Here is an 18,468-nt window from a genome sequence, read left to right on the forward strand (position 1 = left end):
AGAGCTCATAGTCAAGAATACACTTTTTGTCTTTCCGATGCGACATTTAATCTCTTGGGTATTGTCCCACGACTCATTAATTATAGATCCCAATTAGTTGTATTGTGAGACACGTTCAATTCTCATTTGGTTCAGATACAGATTTGCTCCAGTTATGTTTTTCTGCTGATTATTAGCTTGGTTTTGCTGGTGTTTATATCCAGTTCATATATTCTACTTAATATTGTTCTGAAGCTATTTTCTTGTGGCATTTTAAATTAATTACTATTTAACTGGGAATAAGTCACAATTAAAGGTTAAAATACGTTTATTGACGTTTCAATTTCCACTTCGGAAAAAAAAAAAAGAAAAAAAAGTATTTTGAGAACGATTTCCGAAGTGGAAATTGAAACGTCAATAAATGTATTTTAACCTTTAATTGTAGCTTATTCCCAGTTAAATAGTAATTATATTCTACTTGTTTCCGTTATTTTGTTCATTAAGTTTTGCAGTCCTTCTATGGTATTAGAAAACACTATTGTATCCAGTTTTTTTATCGAGTCTTCTTAAATCGTCAGTCCATCTTGTAGGTGGTCGACCGACGCTTCTCTTGTCTTCCCTTGGCCTCCATTTCAATAACCTCTTTGTCCATCGCCCATCTGTCATTCTGGCTATGTGTCCTGCCCATCTCCATTTTAGTCTGGCTATATTCTCGATGATGTCAGTCACTCCGGTTCTTCTCCTGATGTCTTCGTTGGTTATTCTGTCTCGCAGAGTTATTCCTAACATGGACCGCTCCATTCTTCTCTGCGTGACTCTCAGTTTGGTAGCTGCTGCTTTTGTTAAGGTAAGTGTTTCTGCTCCGTACGTCAAGACTGGGAGGACGCACTGATCAAATACCTTTCTCTTTAGGCATGTGGGCAGCTCACTTTTAAAAGTTTCTCTCAGTTTTCCAAATGCTGCCCACCCAAGGCCGATTCTTCTCTTCAGTTCATGAGTCTGGTTATCCCTGCCAATCATAATTTCATGTCCCAGGTATTTATATCTATCTACGAGTTCTATTTCTTTTCCACCAATACTGATGTTCTGGTTGGGTACCAAATTGGTCATGATTTTGTTTTTCGAGATATTTATATTTAAACCTACACTTTCTGTAGCCACAACGAGTTCCTGTACCATCTCTCTTGCCATACCTAGATCTTCAGCTATTATAAGTATATCATCGGCGAAACGTAAGTTGTTTAGATATTCTCCATCTATTTTTATTCGATGAGAGCGGCGCAAGATAGACGGGGTTGGAAACATGAGGAAGAGGCCTATGTTCAGCAGTGGACTCTTGAGGCTGGATGATGATGATTGTATCATCTGCATACTTCAGGTTATTGATCTTGTTGACCCCATTTATTGAGATGCCTTCATCAATATCTTTTAGAGCCTCTTCAAAAATGTGCTCCGAGTACAGATTGAATATCAGTAGTGAAATTATGCACCCCTGTCTTACTTTCCTTTAGATTTTGACCTGATCTGTATATTCTCCATCTATTCGGAGCACCGCTGATTGACTCCAATACAGGTTGGCCATTATTTTTAAGTCTTTTCCATCAATCCCTGTCCTCTTCATCACTTCCATCATTTGTTCATACCTGACTCTATCGAAAGCCTTCTTGTAGTCAATCAGGCATGCAAAAACATTACAGCTGACATCACTACAATTTTTGAAACAATACCTGAACGCTAAATAAAGCTTCCCTCGTACCAGCGGCGTTCACAAATCTAAACTGATTGGGCTCAATCTGTTCCTCGCATTTTCGGTAAATTCTTTTGTGGATGACTTTTAAAAACAGCTTCAGCAGATGGCTCATTAGACTTATGGTCCTATAATCTTCACAAACTTTTTCGTGGTTTTTTGGGAAATTTTACGAACTCCGATTTGAGCCACTCTACTGGTATTTTTCCTGCCTTGTATATTTCATTAAATATTTCAGTTATTATTTTTATTTGTTCTGCATTTAATAGCTTCAACAGTTCTGCAGGAATTTCATCAACTCCCGGTACTTTTTAATCCTTCATTTGTCTGACGGCTGCCGTTATTTCTTCTGGTAGGATTTCGGGACCTGAATTTTCTTCAGTGGTGGGCTTTTGTATTGTTCTAAGGTCATGGAAAAGTTTCTCCAAGTTATCTTCCCATACTTTCTTTTTATCTTCTTTGGTTATGGCAACATTGCCTTCATCATCTGTTATTTTTGTGCTGTTGCTTTTTCGGAATTTTCCAGTTATTTCCTTCACCTTTCGATGAACACTGAAGTTATCATATCGACTCTGATACTCCTTTATTTCTTGACATTGTTCTGTTTTTTGTTTCTCTTTGGCTTCACTTATTTTTCTTCTGACGATGGTATGTATTCTCTTATATTCTTGGAGATTTTCTTTGTTTTTTTTTTTTATCCATAAGTTCAAGTATTTCATCGGTCATCCACGATTTCCGTTTCTCTGTATCATTCTTCAGGTATTGTTCTTATATTTCTCTCACTGTTTCTTGTATGATGCTCAGACTTTCTTCTATAGTTCCTGCATTTTTGCATTTTAGCACCTTTGTATTGAGGTTTTCACTCACCTTTAGTCGAACATTGGGATCTTTCGGTTTTCTAACATCATACTTCTTCATCGACTTACTTGTAACCTTCTTCATTCTGACTTTGAAATTACCTACAACTGATACATGATCAGAATTTATGTCTGCCCCCGGGTATGTTTTGATAGATGTAAAGCTATTCCTATACCTCTTATTTAGTATGGGGTCAAATATTAGAAATTATAAAAAAGACATAATATAACATAAGTCTCTTATTTATTTTTACCAAATGATATTATTAAAATTGAATAAATAATCGTTAAAGCATTAAGCATACACTGGCTTCAATACAAAATTGATTTGGGTCAAGACTCACATTGAACTCAAAGATAATGAATATTTAGACTACTTATTCAAGATTAGGGTAACAAAAGGTTCTTCATTACTATATTCCCTAAATACATAAATGGAATTACTATATTTTAAAAACAGCTATCAAGATGAAAAGATTAATCGAATTATTACTACTTCAGCCTTTTTGTTACCTAGAAAAAAACAAGTCATCGTTATTCTACACGACTCCGACTTGGTCACACCCGCCATACACATCTTTACCGAATCAACGGAGGCAACCCCCCATACTGCAACAAGTGTCAAACCACCATGTAAAACATATTTTAACCGAATGTCAAATTTTCCAGGAAACGAGAAGTAAACTCAACCTTCCCAGCGACATAGGCGAGCTTCTTAGATACAATAATCATCTAAACAACATTATAAAGTTTTTAACGGATATAGAAATAAAAGATATTTAAATTATAATCTAGTTTGTATCACAAATTACATATATCAATCTTCTTTCATGTTAGTATGTAATTAATATTATAACCTTTCTTTATTTTATTATGTATTTTCCATTGTTGTAACACAGTATAGGTAACCATCTATAACCTCAGTGATTCGGACGACATTCAATAAATAAATAAAAGAAAAATTAGTTCACAAAGTATAATTCTTTACAATCAGTTGTTATTCCCAGTACTACTTGGTGTAAGAGTTTTAACGCTCCACTTAAATATGTAACCGGCATAAACCGAGTATACTTTGAACAAGCATGCTATATCCATGTCATTTATTAAAAATAAAATAAAAAATACTTCGTGTATCTATGGGTAAGCGTAGAAACAATGTAGGAAAGAAAGTTTTTGCACCTTTGTCATCAAAAAGTTTCTTCCACAAACGAACTGTCAGCCGAAAACGCTACTAAGGAAGCAACAGAGAAAAATTTATTAAACGTAAAATAACCGAAATTCCTATAATAAATCACCATTATTAAAATAATCCTGATTAAAGACTCCGATAATGACAACGATGCAGAATGCAAAGTATGCAAGTACTTTGAACCTAATTCGTAGTCCCATGAAGTTTGTGCTAGAGTCAAAAGAAGAAGTCTACTTATGCGACAACTGTTGCTAAATTTTCTTTTTTTAGAAGTGTTAATTAATATTGAAGACGGGTAATAATTAGTTAAATATAATAATAACGATAATGATAATAATTACATCCTGTATGAGTTTTTTATTATTTCTTATATCAGGCGCGCCCTTTGCCAATGGGGGATACTCTCTGGGTATTTTTAGCATTGATACCCAGAGAGTAGCAGGATTACTTGCCATGGAACAAAAACTGACACCTGACAGTAGGTCTAAAATGCACATCCATGAAAATGGAGATTAATAATTTATGTTTGGGTTTTCGGCTTGGAGATCGCCAGGGTGCGTCTGGAGCCGGCGCTGGACGTGGCAGCATGCGGGACAACGGTGACAGGGTGTTGAGGAGGCGGGCCCCTGTCATACAATCAGCTACAGCCCAACAACAACCACAAGTGCGCCAAACAACAGCAGGAGCTCTACTCGCTGAAGGTGCTGCGCTGGAACAGCAGCCGGCGCTCACTCAAGCGAGACGACCGAGGAGGTGCATTAAATAGACTGTGTCTATAAACGAAAACATTTTGCGCTTCTATTACAAGGCGATGAACCTCGGTCAAAAAAGCGAAGTCGAATGGGAGATTCATAACCAAGAACTAGTTGTGGATTAAGTCCCTAATGAAATTTCTAATGAGCAGATTCCTGAGCCTCTCATACAGGAAACTCAACCTGTTAATAAACAGCAGGACAACAACGAGTTGCACGATAGCCTGGTAAGTGAAATGGCACTTGCCGAACAAGAGTTTAATGGGACAAACCCACTTAGCAGACCACCGCTACCAAAAATAAGCTCTTGTAAGAAACTAGGTGCACTGTTACAAAGTATGAACACTGAAGTCCTACCCAATTATATCATGGACGCTCAGGCACTAGAATATTTGCATATGCTAATTTACTGTGCAGCAACAGCAATTGATAGGTAATCTTATGCGCAGTAAGATCAGAACACTACGGGGTACTAATATAAAAGTAATTAAAAGAGCTGAAGAAATAATTCTGAACACTCCAAGACACTCACAACCTGATCCAGAGAACAATACAGCTCAACACTGACTGGACACATTAAAACAAAAACTCTCCGTTTAGTCAGGTCGCCTAAGTTAGTAACAACCGGAAATGCGACAATATACCTTTTAAGCACGCAGAGAAGGCTTTCTACAGGAAACTGAATTCCACTGTAGAAAATGAAAATAAATCCTCTCCATGCCAAGAAAAAATTCATGAGTTTTGGGGAAACCAACTTTCGACGCCAGCTACTCATAACAACAATGCTGGATGGATTGAAGACACGACGAACAATTACAGTCGACACGATGTCAACACTACAGGAATATTCCTTATGAACCTTTCACTGCTGAAGTAGTCTCGAACATTATCAAAGAGCTTCATAACTGGAAATCTCCTGGACCAGACAGAGTTCAAAACATCTGGCTAAACCTAATATTTAAATTAATATTAAGACATGATTAATATTTCTTACATAAAGTTTTTCTAATTAGAATGTGCCTGCATCAATTTTTCCCATCTTTTAGCTGTAAAGTCGTTCTGCCCTATCCCTATGGAACAAAATGGTCACCTTGGCCTTTGAATTTTTGAAAAATTCATCATATTCCGAGAATGGTTAGTCCTATCACAACCAATTTTGTACGTTTACTAGAATGGTTTAAGGTGCATGTTTAAGAATTTGAAGATTTTAGATTAGATCGATCGAAAGTTATGTTACCAAATTCATAAAACCTTACGTGGCCGTTATAAGTACAATGGGTACTCATCAGAGCTTTTATTTACAAAAATACAAACTTATTGCTTTTTAAATGTTATACCTAAGATTGGTCTGTTTTTTTAACAATTGATAAAAGAATTTTAAAATTCTAAAGAAAACCAAAACCAATACATATTTTTTTACTCCCTTAAAACTCGTTACACAAATGAGAAATGAGCAACTCCTCTCCCACTCTCACGTAAGACTTGTGTGTGACGTCGTTACCCACGAGCGGATGCGCATTGCGCATTAGCAAACCGTGTGTATCATGATCTATGTCGTAGGTTATGTACGAATCTTTAAACATGTTTATTTAGAACTCTCGTAAAAATGGTGTAATAGTGAATACAGGATAAAATTATGAGTAGTTTAGAATAAAGTCGCAATAGGACATACCTTTAACCTTTACAATACTATCAGTGGTTTTTCTAATAATTCAGAAATCATTCCAAAATGGAAATTCAGTACTTAACTAAGGACCATTTAATTGGATTCGATAATTACAAGGTAGGTAGTTTTTCTTACTTTTTTGCGTGCTACTTGATCTAAAGATACATGTATTTGTTAGAGAATACCTTGTTTGTTTTAATTACTCTATCATTAAGAAACTATATTTTACTAGTCGACTATTATCCTTACTGCGATGTTTCAACGTCTGAACACATTGTTTTATTAATAAATATACGATTTTACTTTAAATACACCAAGATATTCTGTTTATATGTACATAATAATCAATGAAAAACAAATGAATGTTTGTTTCATTTTAAAATTACCTCGGTACACCTTATAAATACGAACCTACTACAGGGCGCGTAAACAAATCTCGTTGGGTGTAAGAAATCGAAATAAAAGTGACCATTTCAGTAAATGTTCAATTTGTTGAGTCATTTCATTCATAAATAATCTTTTATTAATTGCGGTAATTATTTTTATTAGCGAATTTTCAACAAAAGAAACCAGAACTAACTTTGATTGATAAAAAAACATTCTTAATTTTTTGATATAGAATTTTAGTATTTGTTTCAAGTTTACTGTGATTCAGACTTAAATGTGTTCTTTTTTAATCAGGATGTTCTTTTTCATATTTCTAGACACAATCATTATTATAACAATTTTTTTAATTATAAAATCTCAACTCTGAACTGTCATCCATGAAATATATCCAGTTTTGTTAGAATATTATGCTAAAATTTAGTTTTCTTTCATATTTTATATAAAAATGTAATAAAATACTACATATTTGTTCCTCTTACCATTTTAAAGGTCAGTTTCATGTTGCAAAAATTGTGCAAATTAAAATTAAAAGTAATTATTCTTATCAAATTATAAACATCTAATTTTAGAATTAGTATAATTAGCAACATGCTTGAGCAATTTGAAGAATTCTTTCTTTTTTAAGTAGTTTCAGTAACAGTATATACTTGGTATCACATATAACTCTTTTGTTCGGTCTATAGGAAATAAAACTCGCTATTTGTTCTGTCTCAATATTTCGTCACGATTTTGTGACTTCTTCAGCAGAAAACTGTAAATTTATTAGAATACTTATGTAAACAAAGTGAATATTTCAATACTTACAACTATAAGAGTAAAAATTTAAATTTAGGTAAATGACATTTTTGTTTGATTTTAATTTATTTAGGAGTTATGGTAACCGCAATATTTTATAGAGTGAATTCTTATTGTGCAATTTCTAGTGAATAAGTTAAAATAAACAATTATTATGACAGTATTATCCATATTATAAGGTGGAAAGATGGAATTAATAGTAGAGAATTGAGAAAGAATCAGTAACATGGTAAATTGATCTTTAAAATGTAATTGATGGTATGTAGTCAGTTATTGTAATACTGATATTTAGAAATGGAATAAAATTGTAGGTAGAGTTAGTAGAAGATTACTGAGTATGTTTTAAAGATCTATAAACTAGATCATACAAAAATTCTGAAACAATAAATAAATAATGCGGTCCTAAAAATAACACAATCCTATAAATAAAATAAAGCTCTATCAATGTTGTTTTAAAGATCTTAACACTAGTTGCTGATATGGTGTTTTGATCCAAATTGTTTCAGATATTCAATATTCTATTTGGCAAGAAGTTCACCCTGGACCTTGTAGTAGTTTGTTCCCTCTTTAATTTGTAACGATGGTCTCTTAATCTTTCGTCTTGATTTAAAGTGATTATGGTGTTAAGGTTCCCAAAATTATGTTTTAAAATACAGAAGGACATAATGAGGTCACCTCGAAGATGTCGCTGCTCGAATGTTGTGAGATGAGCCATGGACAGTCTATCTTCATAATTAGGTCTTACACAGCCATATGCGAGTGTTGTGGCTTTTTTAATTTAAATCACTATTAATTATCACTCCAAGATGATTGTGGGAGGTTACCGATTTTAAGGGATGTCCATTAATAAAGTACGGTAGTAATGAGTTATTTTTGCCGATATGTAAAACTACGCATTTTTCAATGTTAAGCGGAAGTAACCATTCTGAGGACCATTCGAATATTGCATTAAAATCGTGTTAAAGAACATGTTGGTTAATAGTTGGATTCACATACAATTTCGTATTATCAGCGTAAATGGAAAAAAAAGTAGCGGTCCATTTACTGATCCTTGTGGGACTCCACTCTTGACTGGGTTATCTAGTGAGTGGGCTTTCCCAACACGAACCCTGAAGTATCTGTTGGATAGAAAATCTTGAATCCAAATTTCTAACTTTCCGCGGATACCATAGTGATCCAATTTAGCTAGTAATCGACGTTTTGGAACACGGTCGAAAACTTTGGAGAAGTCTAAGTAGACTACATCGACAGGATGCCGATTGTTTAAAGATAACTACCAATCATTTACACAATGAAGTATCGTGTGATCGTTGACCGACCTTTGATAAAGCCATGCTGTTGGTGAGAGATGACATTTTCTTGAAGAAGAAACTCAGACAATACTTCCGAAATAATCGATTCCGTGACCTTGCCGACAATAGGAACCAGGCTGATTGAACGATAATTATTGTAATCAAGTTTGTTTCCTTTTTGAATGTAGGAGTAATCGAAGCTAATTTCCAGAACGAGGGAGAGAACCTTGATTAAAAGAAGCATTCATTATGAGAGATATAGGGATGGTTACAGATTCTGCACATTGTTTGAGGAAAAAGGAGGTGATGAATTATTTCGTAGTTTCCTTAAATGATGTTTAATTTTATCCGGTATGAAATATATATTGTCAAGAGTTTTAGACAAACTTGGCCACATTATTTGAGTAATGGTATCGTTAGGTTCATCTGTAAAAACCTGTGAAAAGAATAACGATAAACATTTCGAAGATTCGATATTCGAAGAACATAAAGACCCGTCAGCTTTTTGAAGTAATGGTATGGAGACTTTAGAAGATAAAGATGGACGGATGTACCGATAAATTTGTTTACTATTACCACTTGCAATGATAGATTCTTCAAATTCTGTTCTTAACTTTAGTTACGATTGTTTGAGTCGGTTAGAAAAATTACGGTGGGCAAGAAAATCATTAAGGGAACCAGTAGGTTTGTATGTTCGCTAAAGCTTTCACTTATGTCGAATTAAATTTGTAGCTGAGATGTTAATCCAAGGTTTTAGTCGATTTCTGTATAACTGCCGTTCGGTTGTATGATCAGAATTTGTTGTAGTAGTAGTATGAAGAAAACAGTCCCACATTGACGATGGATCAGAGGAAAAATAGATTGCCAGTTTAACTGGGATAAAACTGAATTTACATTAAAGAAATCAGTAGTTGCATACGTTACGAAATTATTTTTGCAAAGTGATGTTGTCAAAATTCAATATGGACATATGCTAACAAGGGCGCACCTGCCCGCGGGCTGGTTGACCGGCGGGCCAGTCCGGACCCAAGAATAATGCCACATATTAGGCTAAAAACCGGAACGAAAAAAATAGTAGACATGTGAAAGAAAACGAAGTAAATACCGACACATAGTTTACCTAGAGAAAATCGAACCAAGTTTTTGACACTGTTGGTTTTTAATGTAAATTTTACTGAATTTATTTTACGCTTTTTGTTTCTTTCATTCATTCATTAATTATGGTTTAATTTAGAACCAATATAATTAACTTATTGACACTAATTCTACTATAGTTGTGAAATATGTTTTGTTTCTGACATAAATAGATAAGTCGTTGAGAAAAAGAAACGACATCCTTTGTTTGTAAAATACACTCTGGTCGCTGTTATGGAGGCCGTGATATTATTGATTCAATTCAACCACGTTTTACGACTGTTTCTAGTATGCATTCTTTGTAAATTCTACGACATTTGGTAACGTATTTACATAGAAGAAATGTATGTATGAAAAATATTTGAAAATGGCATCGATTAACAAAATATATTAAATTGCTTGTGAGAAGGAATGTTAGATAAAAGTCAATCTAATGAATGAAAAACTAAATCCAAAAATAAAAATAAGGGAACATTGATATATTTTTATAGACTATAAGCCCATGAGACATTTTTAAGGTATCATTTGTTCCAGCGTGACTCATATATAAATCAATGCTACAATATGTAATAACAATTATAGAAACTATGCCGTCAATTTTTATCGGTACAGGTGGCTACAAGGTAAGGTAAACTTACCACTCAAGGGGTATTATTTTAGCCAAACATGCTCAACATAGCTCAACAGGTCCTAGAACCTAGAGGCCCATGACTTGGAATTTTTCCACTGTTTTCCTCCATTTTCTTCTGTCCGTGACCGCAGTTCTCCAATTGGTTATCCCGTCTTCTTCTCTTCTTTCCTTCCCCTCTCAACAGCGAGTCCTTTGCCCACCTTCCATCTGCCATTCTCGTAAGATGGCCTAAATATCTAAGTCTCTTTGTCCTGACGATCTGACTAATTTTTGGTTTCCCGTACAGCTCTCCGATTTATGCATTTGTTCATCCCCTCCAAACGTCTTCACAGTTTTTTACTTCCCGAATATATTTCTTAAAATATTCCGTTCCCAGATGTTCAGCATATTTTCTTGATTTTTATTCATGACCCATGTTTCACTTCCGTACAGGACCTTGGGTTGGATCAATGTTCGGTATAGTCTCAATTTTGCCTCTCTGGGGATGTTTTTTGCTCTTAGTAGTTTGTGTAGAGCTCCGACCGTTTTCCTTTCGAAATCTGCTTCTCAATTTCTTAGCTTTTTCCCCTTTACTTATTAGGGTTACTTCTAGATTCTCAAACTCCTTTACTTTTTTGAAGCAATACTTCTCACTCCCGTTGTTTGTGGTAGTCTTCAGTTGTGTGTATTCATATGTGGACGATCTAGTATTACACCGAGATATTTTGGGGTTTGGGGTATGTTTTAGTATAATTCCTTCGCTTTCTATGTTCAGTTTGTGGTTTGCTTCGCGGTTATTTAGATGGAAAGCCATAACTTACGTCTTTGTCGGATTTGGTTGAAGGCTCAATTTTAAAATATAATATTTAGATCGCCTTCGAGCTTACCGCTTGAGCGGTAATTTGAAAATAATCTATCACACTGCATTTGATTTACTAGGTTATTAAATGATTAGCATGGTACCATTTGGTACAATTTAGTAGTAGTAGGCCTGTCGTAAGCACAAATCAGATCAATGAAAGCTACGGCCGTTTTGATTTTCTTTTCAATAAATGTTGTTAAAGACAGAATCTTCCTTGCGGAATCCTTCCACTGATAGATTGCAAAAACCTGGTAGATTATCCTTCCAAAAATCTTGTAGCAGATATTTAAAAGGTTTATTGGTCTGTAACTCCCTGGTAGTGAAGGGTCTTTGCCTGGTTTGAAGAATGCGATAACTTTGCGTTGTTTGAATAGTTTAGGGAGCTTTGTGTTGTCATTATCTGGTTGAAGAAATTTAAGAGCCACTTTCGAGTTTCTGGACCAGTGTGTTTTATGAACTCAGGAAATATTTTTTCAACTCCTGCAGCTTTGCGACACTTAATTCTAGTGCATTGAAAAGTTCCTCGGTCTCTATGTGCCTCATGACAGGCTTTTCTGGTGTGCAGTTTTGATATTTTTGAACTGATATCATACTTCTCTTTTATGAACTTTTCTATAACTGGTTTGCCGGGCAATGCGTTTCGCTATGTCTTCTAGGTTTGGTGATAAAGAGTTAGTTGTCGGAATGTCAGAGCCTATTTCCAGTTTTCTGAGTAGGTTCCAAGGTGAAGAAAAAGTAATATCCAAATGGTGATAATGACGATGCGTGACTGTGAATACAAAATTGTTACCTGCAGTGATACTCTCATATTAAGTAAGAACTCCTTTTTGTACATCGGATTTGACTACCTAATGAAGGAATTAAGTCATAATCTCTGCCAATTCGAAGATAACAGTTCAAACACGCAATTTTATAATACAACAAATAGTAATTACAGCAAAGCCGTTACCATTATATTGACAAAAAGAGTTGTTATCAGGTTTAATGGTTATCTACCTGACGATAACAGGATGCTCACTATAATTAGTTTTATACCAAAAAATGTTATATAAAACTAAACAAATTGACATAATCTGATAGAATGATGCAATTTACTATTTTTATTGGAAATAAGCTACTATTTTACTTTAATATAAGTTTATTTTGACGTTTCGATTTCCTCTTCGGAAATCCGTCTCAAAATACAAATTACTAAAAAAATTTGTTTTTGTTAGTTAGTAAAAAAGTATTGACACGATATTGTCAATATTTTTGAGTTGCGTTTCTTTATAACTGGCATAGGACTCATCTTTAAAAGAACAACCACATGCAGTGATGACAGCAAAATTCTCCTGTTAGTGATTCCGTAGTAAATCATGAGGAAAAAAACCTCTTTTAATATGGATAACAAATTACAAATGTATGTAAAGCGAATCATTAAATCCTTATACGATAGAACCAAAATTACTTGTTCTAACGAAAATTCGCTGTTAGAGAAGAAACATTTGTTAACAACTGTTTTATTAAAAAAGGATTATCCTTTGTCGTTTATAAATAAGGATTGTTGAAGAATAGACCAAATGGAACAGAACAACTGAGAACGGGATCCTATAAAATTTACAAGAAATAACACGAGGCCAATATCAATACCTTACATAACAGGATTATCGGAAAAACTTACAGTGCCGGCAAAAAAAATAATACAACCCTATCCTTCCTTTATTTGCACTAAACGCACCCCATACCATTACACTTTCATGATGTTTGATGGTTTTAACTGTGAACTTTGGATCGTACCTTGACGCGGTGTATGGACGACGAACAAATTCAAATTTGGGGCTTCATCTTACTAACCTGAAGGTACTTTCGTCACTGAACATAACTTTTTTTTTCCATTGTTCAGGTGTCCAATGTTGATACCTTTTACAAAAATCTAATCTTTTTTTCTTCATTACTTCCAGCTTGGTAATGCTAGATCTATCTGAAGCCGGTGACGAATTGTTCTTGTTGAAACGTTCTGAAGGAGATCAGGATGTTTATTTTTGAGTTCTGTGGCCGTGATGGAAGGGTTCAACGTTCAACATTACTTCACGCCTGATAATGGTGTTAGTCCTAGGTGATGTTTTTTTAGGAGCTCCAGAACCAGGTTTTCTTTCCAGGATAGTTCTTGAAGGCAACGACGCTGCTGACCGTTTCAAAATTTAAAACAACAAACACATTGAGATCTATTTTATTTAAAACTAAATCTTACAATGAACAAGAAAGAACAAAGAATTGTTTTTATAAAATACCTTGTGAATGCGAACATTTTTATTTAGGTGAAACATCAAGATCGTTAAATATTAGAATAAGTGAACATCAATCTTGTACCAAAAATAGAGAATTTGATAGATCACAAATATGTAAACACGCATGGGAAAATGAACATAGAGTTCAGTGGAAAGATTCAAGTATATTATTGAAAGAAACAGATGGAAACAAATCAAACCAATTGCGTCGCAAATGACTCGGCAGAATGCGGTAGGATCTGCTTACTCATATTAAAAGAGAAAATCAAATCAATAGAAAAAATACCACTATTAGTAGGTCAATGACATATCGAGGATACATAATTTATGTTTTAAAATAACACATATAAAATCAGTTTCATGTTATATTGAGAGTAAAAAGTTTTCATGCTTTTTCTCATGATTTACTATGGGATCACTAACAGGAGAATTTTACTGTCATCATTGTATGTGTCGAATGCTTTCTGATAGTCGACAGACAAAACATATGTATACTTATCAGTTGATATCTCTGGCCCTATTAATTTCCCGTCTTTAGAGGTTTTTGTTGCTGTTTTGACGTCATTAATTGTAATTGGAGGATTTGCAATCCCTATCCACTCTATACCCTTATCTTCTAGGTTTATAAATTCCTGCAGCTTTGATATGTTCATGAGGATTAAACGAGTCATATATTGACTGCAATATTTCAGTTTTTTCACATCATCCATTTATTTTTGGCTTGTCTAATAGCGCTACCATATCAAGGGAAGTATTTCCCTATCCACCACCTGGGGAGGCTCTCAATGGATTAATAGTTACCACACCAAGTGCTCTTATTTATATTTCAAATGCTACAGATCGAATCTTAACATTTTTACAAGACGTCTACCAGTTACCAGTGAGGAAAATTATCAGTGAGTGAAGTGAATTAATTGTAAGAGGTCACGTAAACGCCTGCTTGCACAGCCCTTGATAATATCTATCTCAATTTCAGACAAACAGTCAGGAATAAACAACTGTAGACTATTTTAATCGCCCCGTATATATATGTTAAATGTACTTTTTTTTTCTCAATGATTGTTGAATTTATAAGATATAATTAAAATCATCTGATTTCATAATTATAATAATAATCCCATTATTTCAAATATGTATTAGTCATCGTTGAGATCATAACATATTAAATTTGAAGATTTTTACATAAGAAATAAAAAATCATTCAAAATTACTGATAATCTTGTGTTGATTTCAGTCTCGATCAGAAAATTTACAATAATATTGGATAGTTTATGTAAATTTGTTTAATTATATGTAGTAATTCTTTTATTTTATTGTTTGTAGAATTTCTTTTAAAAATTTTTGAGATAATAGTATTTAGATCTATTAAATGAACATGTATAAGTAGTTTGAAGATGCGTTTTCCTTTTTTGAACGCGTTGATTTGTGGTCCACTCGCCACTATTAGTCTTAATTTGAACCATATTTTAACAATTCACAGAGGATCCTGTTATAGTGCAATGTTTGTACAACTTTTTGTACAAAAACTACGACTCCTTTTCTTCCAAATGCCGAAAGTTGCGTGCCTTAACTGTTAAAAATAAACAAATTAGCAGTGAATCGAAAAAAAAACTTTGTCCAAATTATCGTAGAAAAACTTTTTTTTAAATTCGTTTAAAAATGTCAGCTTTTCGAATATGAAAAAAAAATTTATCTACGAGCAATAGTATAAAAGTTATTCTAAATGTTTATAAATTAAAATAACCGTAATTTTACAAAGGGGATGCGTAGAATTACTGTATCCACATTATTTTCTGACTAATGGTACTGCAAAAAAAAGTCTCTGGGATAAACAAATAAAATAACTTTTAAACTAATTAATGGGTTCTTTCTGAAATTTTGAGGATTTATTAAAGACCACAATATCCAACTTTGGGCGTAATAACAAATGCCTAGGTAGAATACAGCCTATTTTCAAATTCTGCACGAATTTTGGCAAATGTTGTTCTAGTAATAGCGCGACATGCTTGCGTAATTCTTTCTCGCAATTCCCTAAGTGACGCAGGTTAAATTTTATAAACAACTAACTTGAGATAACCCCATAGAAAAAAGTCAGGTGGCGGTAAGTCTGGTGACCTCGGTGGCCACTCAATAGGACCTCTCCTTCCAATCTATTTGCTCGGATAATTAGTATCCAACCGCTGCCTAACTGGAGCTGCATCGGAGCTACATGATCGTCCCTTTGGTTCTTTAATTCATACATAATTAAAGGTTCTCTGAATCGATGCGGGTTAGCATCACTCGATTACCGACAGTTTTGTTTATTTACATTACCATTCAGCATAAAAGTACATTCATCAGTGAAACAAATATTTTTAACATTCTCGGTTTAACGCGAATTCTATCAGTGATGAGTTCACAAAACTCAATTCGTCGGTCTGGATCATCATCGCCTAGTTCTTGAAGAATTTGTGTTTTGTACGAGTAAAACTTACGTAATTTCAACACCTTTCTAACCGACTCATGTGAAAGTCTTGTCATTGCAGATACTTGACGTGTTGATGCAGTAGGCTCTATTGCAAAATTTCCAAGAACCTCAATTTGGGATGCTTCATTCAGTAATCTTGGCAACCCTTTTTTTATTTTGCACTGATCCCGTTTCTCTAAACTTTTCAACTAAATTGCGGATGTACACGTGATTTACATTTTTGTCCGGATGCCTTTCATGAAATGTTTGAGCTGTTCGTAAATAACACTGGTTCTGGGAGACAAATATGAAAATGATCTCCACGTGTTCAGGTATACTGTAAACTCGTGACAACTACAGCTGAATGACAGTACCGATCGTACTAATAATGAAAATTAATGAAATTTAAAATTCTCAAATAAACCAAAAATTATTGAATCTGATAAAACCCAAAAAACAGATGTTTTCAACTTGTTTTGCAAAAACGGCAAATTAAGTTTTTATTTAACAAAAAAAAATTCCGACGGGCACTTATCATTAAAAATAATAGTCCAGAAGATAGCATTACAAATACAAAAGACATAGTAAGCCGGCTGATATTAACACCCTGGATAATATTCAACAATAATTATACAGGATCATCAGCAGAATCGACAAAAACCTCATTAAATTTTCCATTTAAGCCAATTTCACAATTATTGCTTCACCCTGTATAATTATTATTTATACCATTGCATAGCATTTTTTAGTCTTTTCAATGATTTATCACAAGTAGGGGTTTGCAATTTAAATTTTTTGGTTGTGGTGGGTGGGGCCTAGGGGGTTGATGGGGGTGAGTTCTCTTTCATGTCATTTTAGTTTCCCCTTACTATCCTAGAAACGGTTTCAAGCATTTTTCGATATCAGCTTTTGTTCGTGAGATATAACCCATTGTAAGTTTTAAAATTGACACACTGTAGTTTTTATTTATATATAGGCCTATAATAATTTAAAAAATTGTCAGATATCGGGATTACTCCCCCTTATTATCAAATGTATATACCGAACATATGCTTCTCTTGAAGATCGCCGTGAAGGTCATGGCCAGAGCCAATGGAATCATCATTAACAATATAAGATATGCCGATGACACCGTAGTATTAGCAGAAACAGAATACCAACTAAAAATATTGATGAACATATTATCAGAAGAAAGTCACAGGCTGGGCTTGGACATTAACTTTTCCAAAACCAAAATTCTGGTATTCCACAAAAACCCCCATGAACAAGTTACACCTAACATACAATAAATGGTATCACCCTTAAGAGTTCCCAAAGCTTTATATACCTGGGCAGAGAACTAAATAGTCAACTAGACCACTCAAAAGAAATTAGAAGACGCATTGAAATAGCAAGATCTGGTTTTATGAATATGCGTAAAATGCTCTGTAACCCCAAGCTATCAGTCTCAATAAGATTGAGAACACTAAAGTGTTATGTGTGGTCTCTATTACTATATGGCTGTGAGACCTGGACATTAAAACAGTATGACGTCAACAAATTAAATTCATTTGAAATGTGGATGTATCGCCGAATGCTAAGAATAAGCTGGACCAGCAGAACTACGAATGAAGAAGTACTGAGAGCAATGAACACACGCCCTCATCTGGTCAATACTATCAAAATTAGAAAGACGTCATATCTAGGACACATAATGCGCCATAGGGAATTTGAGCAGCTCCAGGTAATATTAGAAGGCAAGATTGAAGGTAAAAGGGGCATAGGGCGAAAGAAAAAATCTTGGCTACGAAACATCAGAGATTGGACCCACACAAAAGGAAATGAATTAACTCATCAAGCCCAGAACAGAGAGAAATTTGCCATATTGATCGCCAACCTCAACAGAGAAGGCACTTAGGAGGAGGATCGGGATTACTCACAGTCCCGAGAGAAATCTTATTTCCCCGGGCTATAAGAGAGATCATACTGTTTGTGGTAACAATATTTTTCTTATCTCCCGCGACAATAATGGTGATCATAGATGTGAACTTTTTGCTCCTATTTAGAAATTGATCAAATGTACTGAATAAGAACTAGATCCTTTTAAGATTAATTTCCAATTAATAATTTAATTTAGATTAAAACTACATTCTTAATATCAATAATTTTTATAAAATACGAGTTAAAGTCCTATAAAAATAAAAACGCAGTTTATATGTTTTAATTTTCTTCAAATTCCATTCACTTTGTGTAGTCTTATAGTATTTCTAAAGAGCATTCGATAAGATAGCGAGGCCAAGGATCCAGCAACTATTTCGATAACAACTATCAAGTGTTTGCAGACTAGTTAATTTCGAGATTATTTTTTATAAATTTATATTTTCCGGATATTGCTCTGGTTTCGATCGATTTATTTCTGTTAATTAGCTACAATTGTATAAATATAGATAATCTTGTGCTTCACCTCTTGTTCCTGTTGTGTATACTTATCTTACATTGAGTTTTT

At 34.1% G+C, this 18,468-nt stretch overlaps 1 protein-coding gene across 1 annotated transcript in view; it reads left to right on the forward strand.

Moving 5' to 3' along the window:
• Positions 1-6,040: 6,040 nt before the first annotated feature.
• LOC140434183 (ethanolaminephosphotransferase 1) overlaps positions 6,041-18,468 on the forward strand; it is a 38,660-nt gene continuing 26,232 nt past the window's right edge. The window contains exon 1 of the mRNA XM_072522255.1: positions 6,041-6,307. Coding sequence (XP_072378356.1) covers positions 6,254-6,307 — 54 coding nt within the window. The 5' untranslated portion in view covers positions 6,041-6,253. The remainder of the gene's footprint in view (positions 6,308-18,468) is intronic.

Source organism: Diabrotica undecimpunctata, chromosome 2 (genome assembly GCF_040954645.1).
Source record: "Diabrotica undecimpunctata isolate CICGRU chromosome 2, icDiaUnde3, whole genome shotgun sequence".
NCBI classification, from domain to species: Eukaryota; Metazoa; Arthropoda; class Insecta; order Coleoptera; family Chrysomelidae; genus Diabrotica; species Diabrotica undecimpunctata.